Genomic DNA, 26,705 nt, shown 5'->3' with positions numbered 1-26,705 from the left:
CACTGCAGCATTATTTACACAGCCAAGACATGGAAACAACCTAAGTGTCCATTGATGGATGAATGAATAAAGAAAATGTGGCATATACATACAATAGAATATCATTTGGCCATAAAAAAGAATGAAATCTTGCCATTTGTGACAACATGGATGGACCCTGAGGGCATTATGTTAAGTGAAATAAGTCAGACAAAGACGAATACCATATGATGCCACTTATATGTGGAATCTAAAAACAAAAAACAAACAAAAAATCCCAACTGAGTTCACAGATATAGAGAACAGACTGGTGGTTGCCAGAGGGGTGGGGTATGGGTGAAATGGCTCAAAAGGTACAAACTTCCAGATGTAAAATAAATAAGCCATGGGGATGTAATGTACAGCATGGTGACTACAGTTAATACTGTACTGCATATTTGAAAATTGCTAAGAGAGTAAATCTTAAAAATTCTCAGCACTTACAATTCAGGGGACGCCAGTTTGATCCCTGGTCAGGGAACTAAGATCCCAACATGCCTTGGGGCAGCTAAGCCTGGGTGCCACAACTAGAGAGCCCTCACGCTGCAACTACAGAGCCCACGCACTCTGGAGCCCACGCACCACCAGGAAAGATCCTGTGTGCCCCAACTAAGACCCGGCGCAGCCAAAAAAAAAAAAAAAAGTTCTCCCCATAAGAAAAAACTTTTGTAACTATGTATGGTGACAGATGTTAACTAGACTTATTGTAGTGATCATTTCACAATATATATGAATATCAAATCATGTTATACACCTGAAACTAAAATAATGTTATATGTCAATTATACATCAATTAAAACATAAATAAATAAAAACAAACTATTTCAAAAGAGTACCTAAATTCCCGTCAGTAATTTAAACATCTTATTAGAAACCAAGATATGGAAAATTCTTATATTTCTCTTCAGTCTTAGGTCAGATTAGAAAATAACCAAGAGTTTTTTAAAAAGTGAGCTAGAACTTGTCTACTTCTTTAGGTACATGGAATTGTGTCTGCTTTTTTTAATCTTCCCTAAGTAAAAAAAAAAAAAAAAAAAGGAACCTGACCGTTTCTTTTCCACTGCTAAAAATAAATCCACACCCCCTCTGATGGCAAAAAAAAAGCCTTACAAAATCAAGCCTCACAGTCTGCTATACTACATTCCAATTCCCTGCATTTGAAATTCCTCAACACACCAGATTTTTGCAATTTTAATTCACATCACTATCATGGTAGTATCTATTATACTACATGGCATTTATTACTTACATTGTTTCTCACACTAGTCTTTAAGTTCTTGGGAATAGAAGATATATAGCAAAAATAATCAAATTCTATTTACAAGACCTCTGATAATTATAAAAGAAAGTGAATATTTGGTAGAAATGGATTTAGCAAAAAAGGACAATGACAACCCAGAAGTCCAAAAGAATTTAAAAGTGCTTAAACTTCTTGGAAAACAACCCGAAAATAGCAAATCCAAAGTAAGTCTTTAGAAATTTTGTATCATTTTATCTTCTCTAGGAACATTTTAATGACTATCAGAGATTGCGCAATACTACCTCTAGGACACTTGAAATGTACACAATTTATGCATAACATTAAGAATACAAGGAAATATAATTTATTAATAGATAAAAGTCAATTTTCTTCATGAATGAAAAGAGCTTTGGAAAAATAAGTGAAAAATTTAATATTACTATCATTTTCAAGGAAAGATTAAGATTTATCAGATTTTTAAAATTAAAAGTAAAGATTATAATGAATGATAGAAAAAATATATAAAAAGTCTTACAGTTTAATTTCTGAAATTTATCAAGTATGCCTAAAATATGTTGACATTTTCAAAATGCTGACATTTGTTAAAATCAAGCAATTTTCTTTCTTTCTTTTTTTAACATCTTTATTGGAGTATAATTGCTCTACAATGGTGTGTCAAGCAATTTTCAAGTTGGGTAAAATATCATCTGGCTTTATGAAGTTTATAAGAAATACACCTTTGAACTGACACAGAAAGGTTACAAATATAAAGGTGGGCAAAAGATAGAACAGGCAAATGTTAAAAGTAAGAGGAGCAGTAATAAAGAATTCAAGTGCAAAGTATTAAACTGGACAAAGATGAAAGATATTTTATACTGAAAAAAATGCAATCCAGCAAACTTATATATGTCATGCATCTTTCTGTAACAAAGACACTACTGAAATACATAAACTCTGAATTACAAAAAGTAACTGAAAATATACAACCATGGAGAGGTCAAACAGACAAATTAAAGTAGGATACAGAAGAGTTGAGTAATATAATTAATAAACTTGATTTAATAGATATATATAGAACTTGCAGCCTCCAAACCAGAGAATATCATTCTTTTCAAAAACCCAAAGAACATATGAAAGTTGGCTCTGGAGAGATCTACATATAGATATATATAAAACTTTATAAATATATTTTTTAAACTTTATATTTATAAAAGTTGGTTTCAAAGAAAATGTCATTAAAATTCAAAAAGTTAAAACCAAAATGTTGATCTTTGTCTAAACTTTAGATAAGATAAACCTGTCTAAAGATACTCACAGCAGCAATAGAAGGCTTCTTCCCATCCCCAGCTGGTGGATGAGTGACATCTGCTCCCAAAAAGATCACTGGTTGCTGGAACACAGAAGGTCTTAAACACAGTTTTAAAAAGAGTTAGATCATTTTTTTCATTATCCTTTTACCTATTTCACACTACTGCAACACAACTGCAAGTTGCTGGCATAGCACAGAGGAGGTCTGTTATAGACAACTTCATAGGCTTGAACTACTGACAGCTTTATTCTCTTAATTCATGAATCTCTATTAAGTGAAGTATTCAGAGCAGTTTTCTGCCTTAAGCAGCGGTGCTGGTGGTTGCAAAGGTCAACTGCTGCTAGCATTCTTAATAGGCATAAAATGATAAACTTCCTCATATTAATCCACTGATTTGTATCAATCATTCTTTAATCTACTTACATTTTAAGCCAATGTAATCTCTCAAGGAGATAAAGAATCATTAAACCACACTGGAAAGGATTATGGGACTCTACTACTCCCCAGCCTCTGACCAAAAGTATAAAATTTGAGCAACATACATTTAATAGTCATAAAGTAGCTAGCAGTTCATTTTATTTTAAAACTGTATCCTTTAAGATTCAAATGACTCTTAGTTCTTGGAGTTGTTGATAAAATTCTATATTCATGTCATTTATGAATCTCATATTTAATAGGGATGGGAAATAGAGGCAGTATGGAAAAACAGGAAAAAAAGAGCTTCTGTGTCAACAAGATATTTAATTTTTTAGAGCCCTAGTTGCTTCAACTATTAAAAGGAAACCTGTTGTTCAATTCTCCAAATAACGGCCTCTTCCCCAGCACTCTATTTCTAGGTCATTACGTGTCATACTTCCTAAGAGCTCTTAGACATGATGGTGATATAACAGTAACATCTGTTGTCCCACTGACTCCGCCAGGAGTTGATATGGCTTCCTTAATTGATTTACTTAATTGACATGTCCCCCCATCCAACCCCACCCAAAGCCCCTAAAGGAGGGAAGAAAGGCTTCCCTCACTTTCTAGGTGAGTGAGTTGCCTCATGACACCAGCTTGAAGATGACTACCAAACAATGAGAAAGTTCTTCAAGCTGGGCTCTCCAGTGAAAAATAAATAAAATTCTCTACTTTCTAGCCAGGGACGAGGCACTTTGCATACTAAATGAAAATGGAGATGGGAGGGGATTTTTCATAAAGGAATCTTGTAAATTTTGCCAATCAAAACTCTTAAGTTTTTGCCAAAATGTCTACTTATCTCCCATGGCAGGAATCATCAAAGCTGTCTCTTACATAGGTCTTAGATATGGCAATACAGAGAAAAATTAATATTTTATTAGGTGATTAGCTTATCTTACCTTTGATGAGGTACAAGAATATTATTGATCCCTCCAAGTTTAACATTTATCTTTAGGCACAGGTTTGAGAGAGTTTGAGGGGATGTTTTTATTACATTCTTGACTTGAACACACTGTGTAGCCATACCCAAAAGTGTATCTCCAACACGCTTCACCTCCGCTATGGAACAAATACAAATACCTCTAGTTATGAAAAGGCAAATTTTACTGAAAATTAAGCTGCTATGTATGTTTTCCCCTTGTGAAATACATCACTGTATTACAGGATACCAAAACTTATACCAATACTAAAACAATGTTATTAAAATTTAAAGTATACTTCCGTTTTTTTTTTTTTCAGCCATGCTGCGCGGCTTGTGGGATTTTAATTCCCCGACCGGGGACTGAACCCAAGCCCTCTGCAGTGAGAGCACGGATCCTAACCACTGGACTGCCAGGGAATTCCCTATACTGCCTTATTTGATTATATAAATGTGCAGAGTTTTGAGGGCATTCAAGAGTGCAATTAGTGGGACTTCCTGGTGGTCCAGTGGTTAAGAATACGCCTTCCAATGCAGGGACGCAGGTTCAGTCCCTGGTGGAGGAACTAAAATCCCACATGCCATGGGGCAGCTAATCCTGTGCGCCGCAACTACTGAGCCCATGTGCTCTGGAGCCTGCATCTGCAGGCCACAACTAGAGAAGCCCTCACGCTGCAATGAAGACCCAGAGCAGCCAAAATTAAAAAAAAAAAAAAAAGAGAGTACAATTAGTAATATACTGTCTATCTTAAATGTTTTAACTTGATATCTAGCCAATTAAAATAAACTAGATCTTTTGAATGAACTGTTTCCAGCATTTCTGAAAACTGTGTTCTACAATATACAACTATAAAATACGAAAAATAATCCTAAAAAATAAAGTATACTTACTGCCTTGAAGATTAGCTTAAGTATTTAGTGATAATTTTTTCCAGTTGTTTTCTTCATATATAAGGAAGCATACTTTTGTCTTCACGAAAATAGTATAACCACAATAACCGAAAAACCAGAGAAAAATATCATACATAAACCCTTATTAGTATTTAATCGTACTCTCTTCCAATAATGTTCTCATTTGCATTATTTTAATGCAGTTATAATCACAGTATACTTGTAGCTTTCAATCTAATTCTCCAAACTTTAATTTAGAAATATAGAGGTATTACTGTATAAAGGTTTTTATCCTGTTCCTTTCCTTATCCTGTTTCCTGTTCCTCTCCCCCTCTCTGCCATTGTAACTACCATAAAGAGTTCAGTGTACATAACTTCTTATATATAACACATGGAAAACACTTTTAAACAAAAATTGAGAATATACTATACACTCTATTGTGTAACTTGTCATATTCACTTAATAATATAGTATGTTCTGAATGCCAATATATAGATGCCCTTATTATTTATAACAACAGCTGTTACTTTGTTTTTAAATGCCATAAGGTATCTAACCACTACTCATACACCGACATATTTTTAACTTTTTCCAGGTTTCCATTATTTCAAACAATGCTATGAATAACATCCTTGTATATTTAACTTTCATTTGGTTGTATAACTATAGCTTCAGAATAAATTTCTACAGGTAGAATTGAGGGATCAGAGATATATATACTTAACATTTTTATAGATACTGAAAAGTTGCCCTCTAAAAAGGTTTATTAATTCATCCAACAAATATTTAATGAGCCACCTAATACATGCTAGTACTGTGCGAAGCTCTGGATATACAATGTTAAGTCAAGAGAGACATTGTTCTTGCCCTCACAGAGCTTATAGTCTAGTCAGAGAAATAGCCATTAATTAAATAACTTCAAATTTAACATTGTAACTGTGAAACAACATAAAGGAGTGGTAACAAGGTGCTGTAAGACAATAAAAGTGAGAGAATTTGACCTTGTCAGGGAGGTCAGGCAAAGCTTCCCCAAGGAAGGGATGTCTGAACTAAAATTCAAAAGAATGTGTGTTTACTTGGTAAAGGGTGGAAGATGGATTATGAGAAGCAATGCAGGTAGAAGGAAGAGGATAAACAAAGAGTTTCTGCAGGGAAAAAAGAGCATAAAGTGAGATGAATTCTGAAGAGGTAAGAAGTCATGGATTAGGGGCTTCCCTGGTGGCACAGTGGTTAAGAATCCACCTGCCAATGCAGGGGACATGGGTTCAAGCCCTGGTCTGGGAAGATTCCACATGCCGCGGAGCAACTAAGCCTATGTGCCACAACTACTGAGCCTGAGCTCTAGAGCCTGTGAGCCACAACTACCGAGCCCTCGTGCCAGAGCTACTGAAGCCTGCGCACTTAGAGCCCATGCCCCGCAACAAGAGAAGCCACTGCAATGAGAAGCTCGCGCACCACAACAAAGAGTAGCCCCCGCTCACCGCAACTAGAGAAAGCCTGTGCACAGCAACGAAGACCCAACTCAGCCAAAAATAAAAAATAAATAAATTTATTAAAAAAAATAAAGTCACGGATTAGAACATGCAAACCCCTGGAAGATAATCTTAAACATCAATTTTACCAATTGTATAATGAAAAACTACTGAAGTGGGGGTGATAGGGAAGAGGATAAAATCAGATTTGTACTTTAAAAATACCACTCTGGACATTAGCTATAGCACCAACACATAAAAGATTAGAAGTCATCATTTCCATCCTCACAACAACAACAAAAAAAGCTGAACAAACTGAAAATTAATGACTGGTCTTAGTCTTAGATCCATCAGAGAAAACTGCCACCCCCAAAACAGGTGAATACAGAGAATCACAGCCAAGATCAGCTTATTAGAAGCAGAAGCTGATGAAGCCATTAACTGCAGGAACAATTAAACACTGACTCCTGGGAATTCCCTGGTGGACTAGTGGTTAGGACTCCACACTCTCACCGCCAAGGGCCTGGTTTCAATCCCTGGTTGGAGAACTAAGATCCCACAAGCTGTGCAGTGTGGCCACAAACCAACCAACCAACCAACAAAACAAAACAACGAAAAACAACATGCACAAAAAACCCCCACACACTAACTCCTATAACTCAATAAGAAAAAACCCAAACAATCCAAATAAAAATGACCACAGGAGTTGAATAGACATTTCTCCAAAGAAGATCTACAAATGTTCAATAAACACATGAAAAGATGTTCCACATCACTAATCATTAGGAAAATGCAAATGGAAACCATAAAGAGATACTACTTCACACCCAATAGGATGGCTAAAATAAATAAGTATTGGCAAGAACGTGGAGAAACTGGAACCTTGTACACTGCTGATAGGAATTCAAAATGGTGCAGACTCTGTACAAAACAGTAAGGCAATTGCTCAAAAAACTAAAACAGAATTATATAATCCAGCAATTTCACTTCTGGTAATATACCCAAGAAAAGTGAAAGGAAGGACTGGAACAGAGAGCTGTATACTCATGTTCAAAGCAGCATTATTCACAATAGCCCAAAGGTGGAACTAATCCAAGTGCCCATTGATAGATGAATAGATAAACAAAATGTGTATATACATAACAATGGAATATTATTCAGCCTTAAAAAGGAAGAAAATTCTGGGCTTCCCTGGTGGCGCAGTGGTTGAGAGTTTGCCTACCAATGCAGGGGACACGGGTTCGAGCCCTGGTCTGGGAGGATCCCACATGCCGCGGAGCAACTAGGCCCGTGAGCCACAACTACTGAGCCTGCGCGTCTGGAGCCTGTGCTCCGCAACAAGAGAGGCCGCGATAGTGAGAGGCCCACGCACCGCGATGAAGAGTGGCCCCCGCTTGCCACAACTAGAGAAAGCCCTCGCATAGAAACGAAGACCCAACATAGCCAAAAATAATAAATAAATAAATTAAAAAAAAAAAAAAGGAAGAAAATTCTGATACATACTATAACATGGATAAACCTTAAGGACATTATGCTTAATGAGATAAACAGTCACAAAAGGACAAATACTATATGATTTATTCAGTCAAATTCATAGAGAGAGAAAGTAGAATATAGGTTTCTAGGGGTTGGGGGAGGGGAGATGGGGAGTTAGTGCTGAGTTTCAGTTAGGGATGATGAAAAAGTTCTGGAGATGGATGGTGGTGATGGTTGTACAACACTGAATGTACTTAATGTCACTGAACTGTATACTTGTTAAAATGGTAAATTTTTTGTTTTATATATTAGTATATTTTACAACAAAAAAGGGGAAGAAAATTCTGATACATACTACAACATAGATAAACCTTTAGGACATTACCCTAAGTGAAATAAGCCAGAAACAAAGGGATAAGTATTGTATGATTCCATTTATATGAGTTACTAGAATAGGTAAATTCATAGAGACAGAAAGTACAATAGAGGCTACCAGGTGTTGGTGGGTAGGGGAATGGGGTGTTAGTGTTTAATGGGTACAGAGTTTCTGTTTGAGATGATGAAAAAGTTCTGGAAGTGGACAGTAGTTATGGTTGCACAATGCTGTGAATATACTTAATGCCAGTGAATTGTGTACTTTAAAATGGTTAAAATGGTAAATTTTATGTTATGTATATTTTATCACACATATACATAAAAACTTGTTTAAAAATAGTTAATTCAGGAACACTCCTATGAAAACAGTACCTCAGAAGGAATGAAAACTACAATCAAAATTTGGCACCTGGGACTTCCCTGGTGGTCCAGTGGTTAAGACTCTGCGCTTCCACTGCAAGGGGTTCGATTCCTGGTGGTGGAACTAAAAGCCCGCATGCCACGCAGCGCGGCCAAAAAAAAAAAAAAAATTGACACCAAGTGACTGATTTATAGAAGGCATCACCTACACCAACATGAGACAAATGTAGAGGTCCCAGGGCTCTGGCAAAACAGGGCAGGACTACAGAAGAAACTGAAATACAGGCAGCAGCACTCAATAAACAAAAATTGAATTTAAAAAGTGGCAAATGATGAAAGAGTTTTCCTATGAAAAAAACAAATGGGATGACAGCTATAAAGGTGCTGTTTTTGAAAATAAGAATTCCAGAATGATTTAACACTTGAAACTATGTGAGTAGATAATTTGATTTATAAGTAAACATAAGCAAATAATTTTTTAAAAAGTGAAGGGGAAATATGACAAATAAAAACTAAGGGAATCTGTTGACAGTAGACTTGCCTTGAAAGAAATGATAAAAGACATTTTTCAGAAAGAAGGAAAAGTATACAGGTCGGAAGTCCAGATCTATATATAAAAAAAGGTCAGAGAAGGAATAAATAAAAGTAAAATAAGATCTTTTACTTTCTTATTCTTAACTGAACTAAGAGATACTGTTCAAAATAATAATAGCAACAATATATTGTGTGGTTACAACTTATGGATAGGTGAAATGAATGACAGCAATATTGTAAGGGGGAGGGAGGAATTGGGAATACTTTGTTATAAGGTATCTACACTATCTGTGAAGTGGTACAGAATTATTGAAAGCGAACTCAGATTAGTTGTAAATGTATACTGCAAACTCTAGGGAAACCACTAAAAGTAAAAAAAAAAAAAAGTATAACTGATGTAAGAGAGAAAATGGAATAATATAAAATGCTCATTTAAAACCATAAAATGGAGGGGCTTCCCTGGTGGCACAGTGGTTAAGAATCCCCCTGCCAATGCAGGGGACATGGGTTTGAGCCCTGGTCCAGGAAGATCCCACATGCCGCGGAGCAACTAAGCCTGTGTGCCACAACTACTGGGCCTGCACTCTAGAGCCTGCGAGCCACAACTACTGAGCCTGCGTGCTACAACTACTGAAGCCAGCGCACCTAGAGCCTGTGCTCCACAAGAGAACCCACCGCAATGAGAAGCCCGCGCACCGCAACAAAGAGTAGCCCCGCTCGCCGCAACTAGAGAAAGCACACGTGCAGCAACAAAGACCCAATGCAGCCAAAAATAAATAAATAAAATAAATAAATTTATTAAAAAAACCCCATAAAATGGAGAAAAAGAGGGGAAGATAAAATATAAGACCCAGGGACTTCCCTGGTGGCGCAGTGGTTAAGACTCCATGCTCCCAATGCAGGGGGCCTGGGTTCGATCCCTGGTCAGGGAACTAGATCCCACACACATGCCGCAACTAAGAGTTCACATGCCACAACTAAGGAGCCTGAGTGCCACAACTAAGGAGCCTGCCTGCTGCAACTAAGACCTACCGCAACCAAAAATAAAAAAGACCCAAACTACATGTTGCCTACAAGAAACCAATTCTAAAATAAAGTGATACAGAAAGATATACCATGCTAACACCAAGAAAAAGAAAACTGAAGTCGCTGTATTTTTTCACACAAAGTAGATTTCAGAACTAGGAAGATTATCAGGGATAAAGAGGGGTATTACGTAATAATAAAAGGGTCAATTCTTCAAGAAGACAGGAAAATCTTTAACATGTATGCAGCTAAGTAAAGAATGCCAAAATAAGTGAGGCAAAAACTGATAGAATTGCAAGGAGAAACAAACAAATCCACTATTATAGTGGAGACTTCAATGCACTTTCATCAGTAATTGACAGATCCAGCAGGCAGAAGATAAGTATATATTCAATAGCTGACTTGAACAGTACCATCAATCAACTGATTCTAAGAGTCATTTATAAAATACTTCATTCAATAACAGCAGAATACACGTTCTTCTCATGCTCACATGGAACATTCATTAAGGAAGACCACATTATGGTCCTAAAACACACCTTAACAAATCTGAAAGAACAGAAATCATACAAAGTATGGTCTCAGACCACAGTGGAATTAAACTACAAATCAATAATGGAAAGATAGCCAGGAAATCCCAAAATATCTATATATTAAACAACATAATTCTATGAGACATGGATTAAAGAAAAAGTCTTGAGAAATTTAAAAATATTTTGAACTAAATCAAAATGAAATACAACTTACCAAAATTAGTGTGATGCAGTGAAAGCAGTACTTAAGAGACAAATTTATGGCACTGAATGCAGAGAAGAAAGATCTAAAATCAATAATCTATGTTTCTACCTTAGAACGATAAAGAAGAACAATACAGGCCTAGAACAAGCAGAAGGAAAAAAATCTTAATTAGAGCAGAAATCAATGAAATTGAAAATAAGAAATCAACAGAGGAAAATCAAGGAAACCAAAAAGCTAGTTCTTTGAAAAGATCAAAGAAATTCATAAACCTCTAGCCAGACTAATCAAGAAAAAAACAGACAACACAAATTATTAATATCAGAAATGAAAAAAGGGTCATTGGCCCCAAGGACATTTAAAGGATAATAAAAGAATATTATGAAAAACTTCAGGCCCACAAATTTGTTAACTTACATGAAGTGGACCAGTTCCTTGAATGACACTACCAAATCTCACACAGAAGAAATAGATAATCTGAATAGGTGTGTACCTATTAAAAAAATTGAATCAATAATTAATAACTTTCCAAAAAAAGAAAGTACCAGGCCCAGATGGTTTCACTGGTGAATTCCACCAAACATTCAAGGAACAAATGATACCAATTCTCTGCAATCTCTTCCAGAAAACAGAAGCAGAGGAAATACTCATGATTCTGAGGCCAAAATACCCTAATACCCAAACCAGAAAAAGACATTACAAGAAAGGAAAACTACAGATCAATATCTCTCATGAACACAGATGCAAAATCTTCAACAAAATATTAGCAAATTGAATCCAACAATGTATAAGAATTACATACCATCCCCAAGTGGGATTTATCCCAGGCATGCAAGGCTGGGTTCAACATTTCGAAAATCAATTAAAGTAATTGTTCATATTAAGAGAAAAAAAAGAAGAAAAATCACATGATCATATCAACAGATGCAGAAAAGAACATTTTGCAAACTCCATCATCCATTCATAATAAAAACTCTCAGCAAAACTAGGACTGGAGGGGAACTTCCTCAACTTGATAAATAACAATTATAGAAAGCTTATAGCTAACATCATGTTTACTGCTGAGAAACTAGATGTTTTCCCCCTAAAGTCAGGAACAATGCAAGAATGTCTCCTCTCACCACTTCTATTCAACATCGTATTGGAATTCCTAGCTAATGCAAGGAAAAGGATATAAAAGTATACAGACTGGGAAGGAAAAAATAAAACTGTCTTTGTTCATAGAGAACATGACTGTCTACGCAGAAAATCCCCCAAAATTGACAAAAGCTTCCTGGAACTAATAAGTGACTATAGCAAGGTTTTAGGATACAAAATAAATATACAAAAATCAACTGCATTCCTAAATACTAAAAATGAACAACTAGAATTTAAAATTAAAAACACAATACCATTTATAGAAGAAAAAGAAAAAAACAATATACTTAGATATAAATCTAAATGAGGAAAACTATAAAACTCTGATAAGGGGCTTCTCTGGTGGCACAGTGGTTGAGAATCCACCTGCCAATGCAGGGGCCATGGGTTCGAGCCCTGGTCCGGGAAGATCCCACGTGCCATGGAGCAACTAAGCCCGTGCACCACAACTACTGAGCCTGAGTTCTAGAGCCCGTGAGCCAGAACTACTGTAGCCCGTGCTCCGCAACAAGAGAAGCCACCGCAGTGAGAAGCCCACGCACCGCAATGAAGAGTAGCCCCCGCTCGCTGCAACTAGAGAAAGCCCGCGCGCAGCAACGAAAACCCAATGCAGCCGAAAATAAATAAATAAATAAATAAATAAACTCTGATAAAAGAAATCAAAGAAGCTCTGAACAAAGAGATATTCCATGTTCAAGGATAGAAGACTTAACATTAAGATGTCAATTCTTCCCAGCTTGATCTATAGATTCAATGTAATCCCAACAAAAGTCTCAGCAAGCTATTTTGTGATATTGACAAAATGATTCTAAAGTTTATATAGATAGGCAAAAGACCTATTAGCTAATACAACAGGGAAGAAGAAGAACAAAGTCAGAGAACTGACATTATCTGACTTCAAGACTTATCACAAAGCTAAATTAATCAAGACAGTGTGGTTTTAGCGAATGAATGGACATACAGACCAATGAAACAAAATAAAGAGTCCAGAAATAGACTGACACAAATAGTCAATCATTCACAAAGTAACAAAGGCAATTTCATGGAGAAAGATAATCTTTCCAACAAATGGTGCTGAAACAATTGGAATCCACATGCAAAAAAAGAAAAAAAAACAAAAAAACAATCTAGATACAGACCTTAACACCTTTCACAGAAGTTAAGTCAAAATGGATTATAGGGCTTCCCTGGTGGCGCAGTGGTTAAGAATCTGCCTGCCAAAGCAGGGGAAACAGGTTTGAGCCCTGGTCTGGGAAGATCCCACATGCTGTGGGGCAGCTAAGCCCGTGCACCAAAACTGCCGAGCCTGCACTCTAGAGCCCGCGAGCCACAACTACTGAGCCCACGTACTACAACTACTGAGGCCCGCGTGCTTACAGCCCGTGCTCTGCAACTAGAGAAGCCACTGCAGTGAGAAGCCCGTGCACTGCAACGAAGAGTAGCCCTCACTCGCCACAACTAGAGAAAGCCCACGCGCAGCAACGAAGATCGAATGCAGCCAAAAATAAATAAATAAAATACATTTATTAAAAAAAAAAAGGATTATAAACCTATATGTAAAAAAGGAAAACTATAAAACTACTAGAAGATAACACAGTATAAAACTTAGACTATAACACCAAAAATGATCTGTGAAAGAAAAAAATTGATGACTTTATTAAAATTTGGACTTCATTAAAATTTAAAACTTGTGCTCTATGAAAGACACTGTTAAGAGAAGACAAGCCACAGCCTAGGATAAAATTATTTGCAAAATAGGTATCTGATAAAGAACTTGTATCTAAACATACAAAGAACTCTTAAACCTGAACAATAAGAAAACAAACACATCAATTAAAAAATGAGCAAAAGATTGGAATAGACATTTCATCAAAGATATACAGATGGGGCTTCCCTGGTGGTGCAGTGGTTGAGAATCTGCCTGCCAATGCAGGGGACATGGGTTCGAGCCCTGGTCTGGGAAGATCCCACATGCCACGGAGCAACTAGGCCCGTGAGCCACAACTACTGAGCCTGCGTGTCTGGAGCCTGTGCTCCGCAACAGGAGAGGCCGCATCAGTGAGAGGCCCGTGTACCGCGATGAAGAGTGGCCCCCGCTCGCCGCAACTAGAGAAAGCCCTTGCACAGAAACGAAGATCCAACACAGCCAAAAATAATTAAATAAATAATAAAATAAATTTAAAAAAAAAAGATATACAGATGGCAAATAAGCACATGAAAAGGTGCTCTCTCCCTCTCTCTCTCTCTACTTTTTTGGCCAAGCCACGCAGTATGCAGGATCTCAGTTCCCCAACTAGGGATTGAACTCGTGCCCTCTGCAGTGGAAGCACAGAGTCTTAACCACTGGACCGCCAGGGAAGTCCCGTGCTCAATATTGTGTTATTAACGAACTGCAAATTAAAATTACAATAAAATACTACTACATGCCTATTAGAATTGCTAAAATCCAAAAAACTGACAATACCAAATGCTGAAGAGGATGTAGAGCAATAGGCATTCTCATTCACTGCTGATGGGAATACAAAATGGTACAGTCACTTTTTGGCAGTCTTATCATTTGATACAGCAGTTGTGCTCCTGGTTATGTACCAAATTGAGTTAGAAACTTATGTTCACACAAAAACCTGCACATGAATGTTTGAGCAGTATTATTCATAACTGCCCAAAACTGGAAGCAATCAAGATGTCCCTCAACAGGTACATGTATAACAAACTGTAGTACAACCACACAATGCAATATTAAATATTATTCAGCATTAAAAAGAAATGACTTTATCAAGCCACAAAAAGACATGGTGGAATCTTAAATATTTCTAACTGAAAGTGGCCAATCAGAAAAGGGGACATACCATATGACTCCAACTATATAACATTTTAGAAAAGGCAAAACTGTAGAGACATAAAAAGCCCAGTGGTTGTCAGGGCTTTAAGGAGATGGAGGGAGAGATGAGTAAGTGGAGCACAGGGGATTTTTAGACCAGTGAAACTATTCTTTGATACTGTCATAGTACATACGTGACATTATGGATTTGTCAAAACCCATAGACCTGTACACGTAAAGAGTAAACTTTAATGTGAACTGTGGACAATATGTTAGTAATAATTTATCAATACTGGTTCATTAAGTGTACCACTCTAATACAAAATGTTAAAAATAGGGAAATCTGTGTACAGGGGAAGGAAGGCATATAGGAACTCTCTATAATATCTGCTCAATTTTTCTGTAAATCTAAAACTGTTCTAAAAAATAAAATCTATTAATTAGAAAAACCACTCACTGAATCACTGAGTGAAGCAGTGTAGAAAACGGACTGAAAGTGAACTAGAGGGAATGAAGGCAAGAATATCAGCTTGGAGGCTATGGTAATATCAACTTTCTCTCCCATCAACAGTGTATGAGAATGTATATTTATTCATGCCTTTGCCAAAAATGGGTATTATCATTGTTGGTGAAAAATAATTTATTCTAGTTCATATTTCTTTAATGACTAATGAGGCTCAGCATCTTTTCATTGATAATTGACCATTTGCATTTCTTTTTTATGTCCTTTGTCTTTTTCAGTTGTTTGTTCTTACCTTGATTTACAAATTCTTTGAGTTTAACACCTTCTGTATTCTATCACAACTTAAAAAATATCTTTTGAATTTTATAACCATCATTTTTTTTATAACCATCATTTTTAATCACTGCATATTATTTCACCAACATACAACGTACTCACTGTTTAAAACCAGTTCTTAGTAGTTTTTCAATGTCACAGATATCATTATGAAAATTTTGTGCATAGAGATTTTTCTACATTATGAATTCTTTTCTTTGAACATATTTTTGGAATGGGAAATACTGAACTGTTGACTGCAAGCACATTTTTATACTTTCTATGAAAGGATATTATCAATTTATACTGCCATCAGCAATATATTAAAATACTAGATTCACTGCATACTCACAATCACTAGGTAGTACAGTATTTAAATATATTTGCTAATTTAGTAGCATAAAAATTTTCCTTTTATTAATTTGTACTTTTCTTTATTGGTGAAAACCAACATTTTCTCAAATATTTACTTGTTTTTTCTTGAGAAATTTTGGTTTATATTCTTTGCTCATTAATGTAGGAGAATATAAAAATTTTTTCCTTTGAATGCAATAACAGATCCATATGAATATTTTAACTAATAATAAACTAGCCCTTTGCTGTCTCCATTTGCTGCAAATATTTTTCATGTTCTATGCTTTCCTTTTAATTTTAGTTATATACCTGTGATGTATGGAAAACTTAATTTTTATGCAGTCAGATCTAACGATTTTCTTATGTGAATTCCATCATTTTAAGCTTAAATAATTATACTCCATTCAGTAGTTTGGAAATTATACTTTCTTTGTGTTTTTCCATGTTTCAATGATTTATACTTAACATATTAATCTCATAAACTTTAACTCGTTTACAATAATAAGAGCTAACATTTATTGAGCATTCACTATATGACAGGTGCTATCATAGACCCAGTTTACACATGTAAATTTATTTAATCCTTACAACTACCTTCTATGGGTTAGGTATTTGTAGTATCCCAATTTCATAGATGAGGAAACTCAGGCTTTGTGTGGTTAAGTAATTCAGGTAGTATCACACAGGTAGTATACCTGGCAAAACCTGGGTATTAAGCAGCACAGTCTGACTCCAGAGCCTGTGCTTTTAACCGCTACATTATACTGATACTCAAGTTATCTCAGTGACATTTTTAATAAATAATTCTTCTCTTAATCATTGTTTTGTAATGCTTCCTTTACTGAAATTCTTTTCACAGGGTCTCAGACTATTTAGTTTGCTCTCCAGATTTGTCTTTTTAGTAACAATACATGGTTTTAAATACTATAGCTATAAAATATATTTTAATGTTTGAAAGTTTTAGGATATGTGTTAGCATAATTCTAAAAGGAATATTTTTTTCTTGGCCGCGCCGTGCGGTAAGCAGGATCTTAGATCCCCAACCAGGGACTGAACCCATACCCTCTGCATTGGGAGCGCGGAGTCTTAACCACTGGACTGCCAGGTAAGTCCCTAAAAGGAAGACTGAGTACTTGAGGAAAAATGCAATCTTAATACAATATCCTTACCATACACTGGTGTCTTCCCTGGCAGGATGACAATAATGAGCTGTAGCCCAGAGTACGTGTTCTTGAGATGCCGGAACATGGGCTCCACGCTGTCTGCCCCCTGCGCATATTTGCAGAAGCAAGGCTGGCCCTGGATGGGCATCCCTGCATCTTTAGAAATCTTCCGCAGCTGGTCCGTGAAACCCCTAGAAGGAGAAATCACTAAAAATAAAACCTTTGTCTAGTCAGCAACACCTACAAAGTAGTAATGGAAAGTTTGGGAAGGGAATGGAGAATGATGCAAAGATTTGTGTGCTCCATATAAGAAGAGGTCACCAGACTACTGATGTTAAGGGCAATGGTGGGTCAGTAATCTATTTTGCAAACTAAGAACACTACTGTACAGTTATGTGGCATTTTGTAGTTCACAAAGGACATTAGTAATAGAGTATGCTGGTTAAGAGCTCAGCTCTACAGGTTCCAGTTCTAGTTCTGTTACTTACTAGCTATGGAATTTTAGGCAAATTTTTTCAGTTTCTCTCATCTGTAAAATGACCACTTTCAATACAGTGTTGGTGTGAAGATTAAATGAGATAATACATGTGAAGCACTTAGCACACTGCCCAAGACATGGTATAAAAGCTTGATAAATTTAAGCTATTATACATTTTCTAATTTGATCCTGACAAGATTCATAAGAAAGTGGTAGGTAAGGTATTACTGCCATTTTATAAATCAGGAAACAGTTTCAGGGACATTAAGTATTTGACCAAGGTCAAATGCTTATTAGACAAATGGCAAGAGTAAGAACTATGACCTAGTCCAGAATTTCTTTCTGCAGTAATACCTATCTGACACTAGGATAGCAGGAAAGATTCTGTCCTCAGAAAAGATTAAAAAAAACAAGAAAACATTTAAAAAGAAATGAGGCAGACAGCACTTTAATGTACTTTTATCCGCAGTGAATAAACAAAAGACTAATAATTTCTTATTTAAACAAAATTCTGCACTTAGTCTAGAATAAATAAGTAATAATGTTGGGGTTTAACAATCACTTTACTTGTTTTTAAAACAAATACGGTCCTAAGTCAAGGATCTGAGTGATCTTTGCGCAAAAACACTGATTCCCTCAGGACAGAGATGAAGTTTGTAGAAATTCCCTTCTCCTTTTCCTTATTAGTATTTAATTCAAGAAAGTATGAAGTTGAATATTTTCAGTTAGTCTGAACAAGAGCCATAAGCCCAATGATTATGAGACTTCTATCAAGCCATGAATAACAAATGTAAAATGAAAAGAATAACTCGAAGCTTGAAAAACAGTTGGAGGTGTTTTCTTTGGTCTCTGGAGGTCAAGTAAGATAATAGCAGCATTGTCTTTAACTGTCCTCATGACATTTTACTTGAAAGCCAGGGGATAAAAACTATACTAAAAAAATATACTAAGTGAACCTTAAGACATAAGATTTGGAGCTAATAAAAAGGAGTGAACAGAATTAAATAGAAAATAATTTTTCTCACATGAAGGAAGCAAATTCTGAATTGACTTGGGGTAAACTGGTCTCTACGTCACTCAAGAACTATTCATTATGGGCATATTTTATAGGATCTGTTAGTGGAGACTTAAATTAGACCATAATCATTTTCTTAGGGAAACTAGATTCCAGAGGGGAGATAAGAAACTTACACAGATAATTGTAATTCTATTTTATACAGGAAGTGACAAGTACAAATGGAGAGGATATTGATAAACTACTATGTTTACTACTATGGATTATTTCCAGCATCACAAATCACAGAAGACTGGCTATTATTTAGAAATGTAGAGATAGGAAGGAGGCATTTTCAGTAAAGAGCAGCATGAGTGGAAATGGAAAAAAATACCAGACAGTTAGAGGGCATACAGTACTCAGTTTCTTTGTCCAGAATATATGAAAATGGAGAAAGGACTTAAGAGGCAAATGAAAACTTTTTAATATTATACTGATTTTTAATGTTATTCTTTGTCAAAGAGAAACCTGAAAGTTTTAGAGTGGAGGTAGTCACAAGTGGAGCTGGTGCTCTTTTCACAGTAGCACAACTCCTCAAACAAGAGTAACAGCAGAAGCCCTTGAGACTGCCAATGCCCCAAAGATTAGAGAGTCCCAAAGGAGAGGGCATAGAGGAGAAAGGAAGCCAAAGTGATAAAAAGAAACCATGAAGGCAAGAATGGAGAGAATGTCAGGAAGGTAGTCAATTGTATCTAATGCTGCACAAATTTTGAGGAAAAATAATGGCTGAGAAGAGACCATTAGAATTGATAAGCACAAAGATACTGAAGATCTTCCAGTAACCAGTTTCAGCAGACCACTAAGATTTCAAGGAAGGAGAGAGAATAGAAGCCTGGAAGCCTTAAGTCAGGTAAAATGAAAAATGAAGATTTTGGGGGTCTGTTTTAAATTTAAACAGAAGATTGTTGAGGGAAAGAATCTGGAGAAGAGGAAAAGTAGTGGAGATGCAGGTCAAATTTTGGAAAGTAAGGAAGTGAAAATGAGAAGTAAAATGACTCTTTCAAAGAACTCAATTGAGAAATAAGGATGTTATTTAATCCTCATTCAGTAAATAGGTACTATTATCTCTATTTTTAAAAGGTGAAAACTGAAGCATAATGAGATTAAATAAATTATCCATGGTAGTAAGACTAGGAAGTGGCAAACCTGAGAATTATATCTAATCTGTTCGCCATCAAAAGCCAATGGTACTCCTGCTACACCACATAAGCTAGTCTATGAGGATGCTTGTAAGAATGAATCAGTGACTTAGATATGACCAACAAATTCAGGAATCTTCATCAAAGTAATGAGAAGAAACATTTTTAAAGGTTCAGTGATTAAATATACTTCATATTGAGGCAACACTGGTTAGAATATTAGCTGAGTAATTTAAAACTGAAATACAAAATTTAAACACAAAATGGTCCCAAAGTGAAACTAATGACAAGCCTTACTTCAATATTTCTTCTCTGCACTGCCTCTGTGTGGCAAAACAAGCTATAGCCCACATTTTGATTTCAACTCCTGTGTGGAACTGTTTCCCTCGCATGTCCCATACTCCGTGGCTTGGTGTTGCTACTGTCCGATTCTACAGAGAAAGAGAAATAATAAGGCAAAAATGAACAAACATTTAATATATACCTTATTTGAATGAGCTGAAAATAAGCATTTCAAATTGCTGAACTGATATATATCTGATATTCTACATGCAATAGGCTGTTCTAAATCAATATTTTGTATTTTTATCATAGAAAAACAAAAGTTCTACTAAGTTCAAGCAAAGACACTGATCTTGAAACAAACAAAAAAAATTGTTGGAACAATAGAACGCTTTTTAAATTCCAGACTTAGCTAGGGAGCCCTTCTCTCCATACACAGAAACTGTATGATTATAATTTAAAAACTATCAAGAGGTTTTACCCGGCCACCATACTGGAGCATAGGTGCTGGAAGTACACGTCCGGTTACATGGGCCATTTCATCCCGAACTTTAAATTGAAACTCCTGAACAAATGGATCTGTTTCATAATTTGCACTTCTTACCTAACAACAGAAAAAGTTTGTAGTTACTTTCAAAATTCCCCCAAATTCCCTGCTTTAGAACCCTCTAATTTTTTTTCTTCACTGTGTCAACAATGTTTTATAATACTGACAGGTGTAGATAATGGTACCCTCACTATAGAGCAGAGAATCTTAACTTGGGGACCACAGATCATGAGTGGACTGTAGGAAGTCTGTGAACCTCCTGATAATTTACAGAACATTTAAATGTATTAGGTTGCATAATAAGAAATTTCAACTATTTATGATTCATGAAAATGGTAACTTTATATGATTAAGCCTCATATACTTTGGGAGGGTGGTTGAGAGACCGCAAGAGAAATATAAGGTTGGCCAAAAAGTTCGTATGGGTTTTCCCCTAATATCTTAATGAAAAACCCGAATGAACTTTTTGGCCAACCCAATACCTGACCTAAAAATGGTTAATTACTTCTAATTAGAGGATCTGGATATATACTATTGAAATTTATTTTATGCAGCTCTCGACAGCAAATATCAATAATCCTAAGGCTTTTGTTCCTAATGGATTACAAGTTATACAAAATCTCCTTGAATATTTTCAGATAAAACACAGCACATTATAAAATTTACTTAAGAGATACACTTGAGACAGAAAAGAAAGCCAGTATGAGATACAGAGTATAATCTTTATGTAATATACCAATACATGCAAAGATAAAGAATTTATTGTAATTCAGTGTAGACTTGAATCTCAAAAGTGTAATTCATGCTCATAGTGTGCTATAATGTGTTTTTCAAAACATATTTACTTAGTCTCAGGATAAAGGTCAAACAAGGTTACAAAAAAAGGCAACGTTCAATTCTTTGAGTAACACTCTATTAAAAAACACTGTACAATCTAAATATGTAAAAAGAATCTCCCCACAATGTGCAGGAAAATTTGTTTTCTAAATTAGGCATCTAATTAATGCATCTAACTAATGTATCTTTTCTTCAAGCTTAAATGCCATTTTTTTCTGTAAGGTTACCATCAATAACAACAACTACTATTTACCAGGAGTTGCTAGGTGATGTGCTTGGTGCTAAATGTTTTATAATTAATTTTCACAATAACCTATGACTGTAAAGTAAGTCTTTTATAATCTTTATTTTACAGAGGATAAAATTAAAGCTCAGTAAAGTTGAATGATTGGCCTAAAACCATATAGCTGAGCAAGTGATATATAATTTGAAACCATGTACATTCTGATTCTAGAGTTCCTACTCTCAATCACTGCACCAGCCTACCAGATGCTATAATTATAATAATACAATAATAGTAACAGTGAGTGAGTAAAGAAGTTAGACTTTGAACCCAGAGTCGTTAGATTCCAAAGCCTGTGCTTTCAATCACTGTACAATATCATCTCTCTGAACAGAAGAGCTGTAATAAATGAGTTAGAACTAGTTACTGAGATTTTATAGAGATAGTGAGAGGTTCTAGTCTCTTAAAGGTTTTAAAATTTTGTCATAGTAGATCAGAGAAAAATCCATGATGAGAACCAGCCTGTATTTTCCTAATTAAATATCATGTAATAACTTACTCTTTACAAACTGTAAGGGAAAAAAAGGTCTTTTTTTTTTTTTTTTGGTAATTGCCTTACAAAATGAAAGAGCCAGTTCTGTAACGCTTTTCCAACAATCTCTAAAACTGCTTTTGAAAGTGTTATTAAGTTGTTTTGGGTAATGTTCTTATTTCTAGATTTTTTTCTCTTCACTTGGGCAATTTACATGGTATTCAAGAAGAGAGTAAGATAAGATCCAGTTGCCTTCATTTTTCATTTTGCCTTAATTCCGTCAGTTTTAAAAGTAGTATTGATGTCTCTTTTCTCCCCATTTAGAACAAGGAGACAGCTTAGAGATCCCATATGGCTGGAGCTGTCTTATATTTCTTTATTCATCCTGTACGGTTACCAGTGTTTACAATGGAGCTAAGCCATCCTACTTTGTGTGTTAAGACTCTCACCATTGCTAGTCATAAAACTTTGACTTTTCTTCCTTTTCTCTTCCTCTTTTAGGTGGAAGGTAAGAAGGTCCAGTTTGCTAAACTGAAACATTAGTTCTGAGAGTATCTGTTCTGAATCTAATTAAAGAGCTTGGGGTTAAATTAGAAGGATCTAACCCTTTTCATAGAATCCACTAAGATTCACCCCTAGAATACCACTAGATTACTTCCATAATCTCTTTTAATTCTGACAGCCCATGAAATGGTAATAAGGTATGAGTTGATAAGGACATGGTTCTTTAGAGCTCATCCTAATATGTTTTTAATTTTCATTTCTAGGATTAAGTACTAACCAATCTGCTAATTTCCTCTTGTCTATCTGGTGCAGATCTTGCTGTTGCTTTGATCATAGTGGAGGTTTGATTGTCCGTTAGCTTCTTGATACATCGTTGCCCTGCCACAATATTACAGACCTACAAATGGAAAAAAGTTTTGTACTAGATATACACATCTTTCTTAAAATTCTGAGCGCCAATTATATGTGAGATTAAATTTTAATATCTACTCCATTAAACCACTTCTGTTTAATATCATGTTAAGTAAAAAAGCAGTAAACAATACTGCTTTACAGTATGATTATAATTAGGTAAAATGTACACTGCATAAAAAGGCTGAAAAGAAGTGTACCAAAATGCTTACAGTGGTTACATTTAAAGTGGTAGGACTGTGGATGAATTTTTTCCCATATTATTTTATAGCTGAAAATTTAGAATAAAAGGAAATTTAAAAACAGTTCAGTCTCCAAAATAAATGTGAGAGTATGAAGTAAGTTATAGGTCATTAAAAACCCCAACAGAACGATGAATAAGAGGGTATTAATAAGCAGCCTAAACACATTACTTCTAGTGGCAGATAGGTATGTTTCTGCTCCTGCCCCACTTGCAGACAGGGAAGGTGTGGGTACTTCAGCTGAAGAGTATACTTTTCTCTGAAATACTGTGCTACTGTTCTCTCCACAGTTTGGCCATTTTCTAACTGTAAAGGAAAGCTGGAAAAAAAAAATTACACACATTAATAACTCTTATCTCATTATGAGCCAGCAAAACTCCCAATCTACTAACTAGAGCAAGCTGCCTCACATCATCTCTGCTCTGACAAACACCAGCTTTTCTTACGTTTGATGACTGGCAGGCCTTCTTGTTACATTACAAACACGGTATTTCCGTCTCATTGTTCCACAATGAGTCACTTCAACCTTCAGACCTGTTCCCAACAAGAAAAACTGAGGTTATAGAACTGTCACACGTAAAATATTTATAACTATAAAGCCTGTTCACTACTATAAAAACTCAAATTCTAAACAGAAAATCTGTGATACAGGCAATGTGATATTAACAAAGGATTTTATATATAACATTGTTAACAACGGTTACAATCATGAGAGACCTAACTCCAAACCTTTTCCCTATTCTATCAAGCTATTAAAAAATAGTGTAAAATTTGCAAAGCCTGTATATCAAGGGATAAAGTTCTCCATTAATAAAAAACCCTGCTTATAATGCAGGTTTTTATGCTGGTCGAGGGAAGGAGCAAAGGGAGTTATGATAATTCTCAAGATGTTCTATAACCTTCAAAGTATGTGATATCTCATTTGCCCAGTAATCACATACTGACTGAAGATCAAAATTTCATATAGCTGAAGAAGAAAGTCCTTCAAAGATTTTTAAAGCAGGAAGGAAAAAAAAAAAAAAATTCCAGGCCCTTTTAACAGAAGTGGAGTGACAATTTTGTTGAAGGATAATATAGTGATACAGTTCTTTTACTACTATTAGAAATCAAATGCAACCAAAATAATTCCTAGAACAGGTAATCCAGACCTTCTTATGGAATCAATGATCCCTTTGAGAATCTGATGAAAGCAATAAATTCTCAGAAAAATGCAACATACACTTAATTTAGCATATGAATTTAGATGTTCGTGGATCCGTGCGTCCATTTGTGGACCCTAGGGGTTTGCGGATCCTAGGCCTGCTTTAGAAAGTGAAGCTGTGGGCTTTTAAAACACTGGCTGAAATTCTTTGGGATGAATTTTCCTATGCAGTGGTGTACAAAAGAATTTTCTGAGATGATGGATTGTTCTACATCTGTGCTAAAATCACCAGCAATATGTTACTGCACACATGAAATGTGGCTAGTGTGACTAAAAAACTAAAATTTTAATTTAACTTTAATAAATTAAAATTTAAACAGCTACATGTGGCTAGTGGATACTCCTGGAGCTACCTAGAGATGAGTTAACAAACAGATACAGTGGCTACTGGTCAAAGATAAGCAACTCCATTCCTAAGGCCTATACTCCAAAGGAGGAAAATCTAAAAAAGGGTAGGTGGAGGACAACTTTTAGTTCCCTGATAGTATTTACGGTTAAACTTTTGTATTATTTTCCTTTTATATCTGTGTATCCTATAGTGCAGAGGTTCTCAACCAGAGGTGACTCTGACCTCCAGGGAAGGTTTGGTAATGTCTGCAGACATTTTTGATTGTTATGACTGGGGGTGCTACTGGCATCTAATACATGCTAGATTTTGGAATGCTTGGATCCAGGGATGCTGCTAAATTATACTGCAATGCACAGGACAGCACTACCTCCCATCCCCGACCACAACAAAGAATTATCCAGCCCAAAATATCAATAGTGCCAAGGTTGAGAAACCCTGATACAGTATAACTTATTTTCATATCTACTAACTGCAGAACCAAACACAAAGTTCAATCATAGTAATATTTTCTTATGACATATCAGCATAAATTAAGATGTTAAATGGACACAGTGTCACTATACCAGATTGGTATGAGATTTTCTTAAGAACTACTCCTAATTGAATCAGTGAGAAATAGGTTTTATTAGTAACTACCTTTATAAAACTAAAATGTCAGATCAATTCGAGCATTTACTATGCCTCTATAAATAAGACTAGAAAATACTACCAAGAGAAGGCCTTTTAAGAAGGAAACACCAACAATATGAAGTAAGCAAGATATAAAAATATTGTTTAGGGGGAAAACACGATAGAAAAATTTAAAACAAATTTCTGTTATCTATACCACTTAGCAATTTGTTTTCAAATCTTCCCCTTGAATTAAAAAAAATTATCAGTAAGGTTCTACAAGCCTACTAAATAAGTTTTTATCAAAAATAAAATTGATGTAAAGCAACTATACTCCAATAAAAATTAATAAAAAAGTAAAATAAAATAGATACTCTTACACACATATGGTACTTTTACCATAAACTTCCTCCAATATTTCTGCTATTTAACGATGATGAATTACTGTACAAAGAAACCACCCTAAAGTTACCATTAAATATTTAGGAAAAAGTTCAACTAGAACCAAATAATATTGTACTAGGAAATCTATTCATTATAGCACACTTTGTATCACTATTTAACAATTTTCATCAAATTCCTCATGCTAACTAAAAATTAAACCCAAATACATAATACAAAACATGTAACTTTGATTCTCTTGTGTAGCTGAGGTAGGAATACATGACGTACTTTAAAGAGTCCTCTTTAAAAAAAAAGCCTTCTTGACTTTGAATGGAGGAAAAAATCATCAGTATGTCAGTTAGATCCAACTCAGATTTTTCTACCCCAAATCTACAGTCATAGGTGCCTAAGGATTAGATCCAAATCCAGGGGTTAGCAAAAAGCTGAAATTTTAAAAAATGGACTAGATAATTCTCTGCCCAGGTCCCTCCCCAAACCCTCCATCCAACAAAAAATGTTTTTGGCTTTAATAAATCAAATATTTAACCTATAAACTTGGCTTTACCTTCACTATAACATCAACTTTATAATGCTTTCTAGTCATTTTTTCAGTCATTTCTTTGGCCCCCTGAGCAGTTGAAGTTAAGATCGAGTCCATGCTCTTCGGGCAGCAGTTGAATCCTTGTTCTGTACATCTTGTATTTTCTGTGATAGAGTGGTGATATGAGTTGATTGCATAGTTACCGCAAAATAATGTAAGTGACTTCATGATATCAGAGGTGGTAACTAAGCAGCAACTCCACTGGAAACCATGGCATTTAGATGATCACATATTAATGGTGGGTAAT

At 35.5% G+C, this 26,705-nt stretch overlaps 1 protein-coding gene across 2 annotated transcripts in view; it reads right to left on the bottom strand.

Annotated features, from left to right (window-relative positions):
- The window catches only part of AGO3 (argonaute RISC catalytic component 3), a 119,184-nt gene that overhangs the window by 22,538 nt on the left and 69,941 nt on the right, over window positions 1-26,705 (bottom strand). For both annotated transcript variants that reach the window (XM_036869187.1, XM_036869194.1), the window contains exons 7-14: window positions 23,761-23,848; window positions 23,486-23,633; window positions 22,939-23,058; window positions 20,500-20,622; window positions 20,034-20,167; window positions 17,072-17,256; window positions 3,923-4,082; window positions 2,574-2,664 (exon numbers count right to left, since the gene is read on the bottom strand). In XM_036869187.1, coding sequence (XP_036725082.1) covers window positions 2,574-2,664; window positions 3,923-4,082; window positions 17,072-17,256; window positions 20,034-20,167; window positions 20,500-20,622; window positions 22,939-23,058; window positions 23,486-23,633; window positions 23,761-23,848 — 1,049 coding nt within the window. The remainder of the gene's footprint in view (window positions 1-2,573; window positions 2,665-3,922; window positions 4,083-17,071; window positions 17,257-20,033; window positions 20,168-20,499; window positions 20,623-22,938; window positions 23,059-23,485; window positions 23,634-23,760; window positions 23,849-26,705) is intronic.

Source organism: Balaenoptera musculus, chromosome 1, assembly GCF_009873245.2.
Source record: "Balaenoptera musculus isolate JJ_BM4_2016_0621 chromosome 1, mBalMus1.pri.v3, whole genome shotgun sequence".
NCBI classification, from domain to species: domain Eukaryota; kingdom Metazoa; phylum Chordata; class Mammalia; order Artiodactyla; family Balaenopteridae; genus Balaenoptera; species Balaenoptera musculus.
This window is presented reverse-complemented; position numbering and strand designations above follow the sequence as displayed.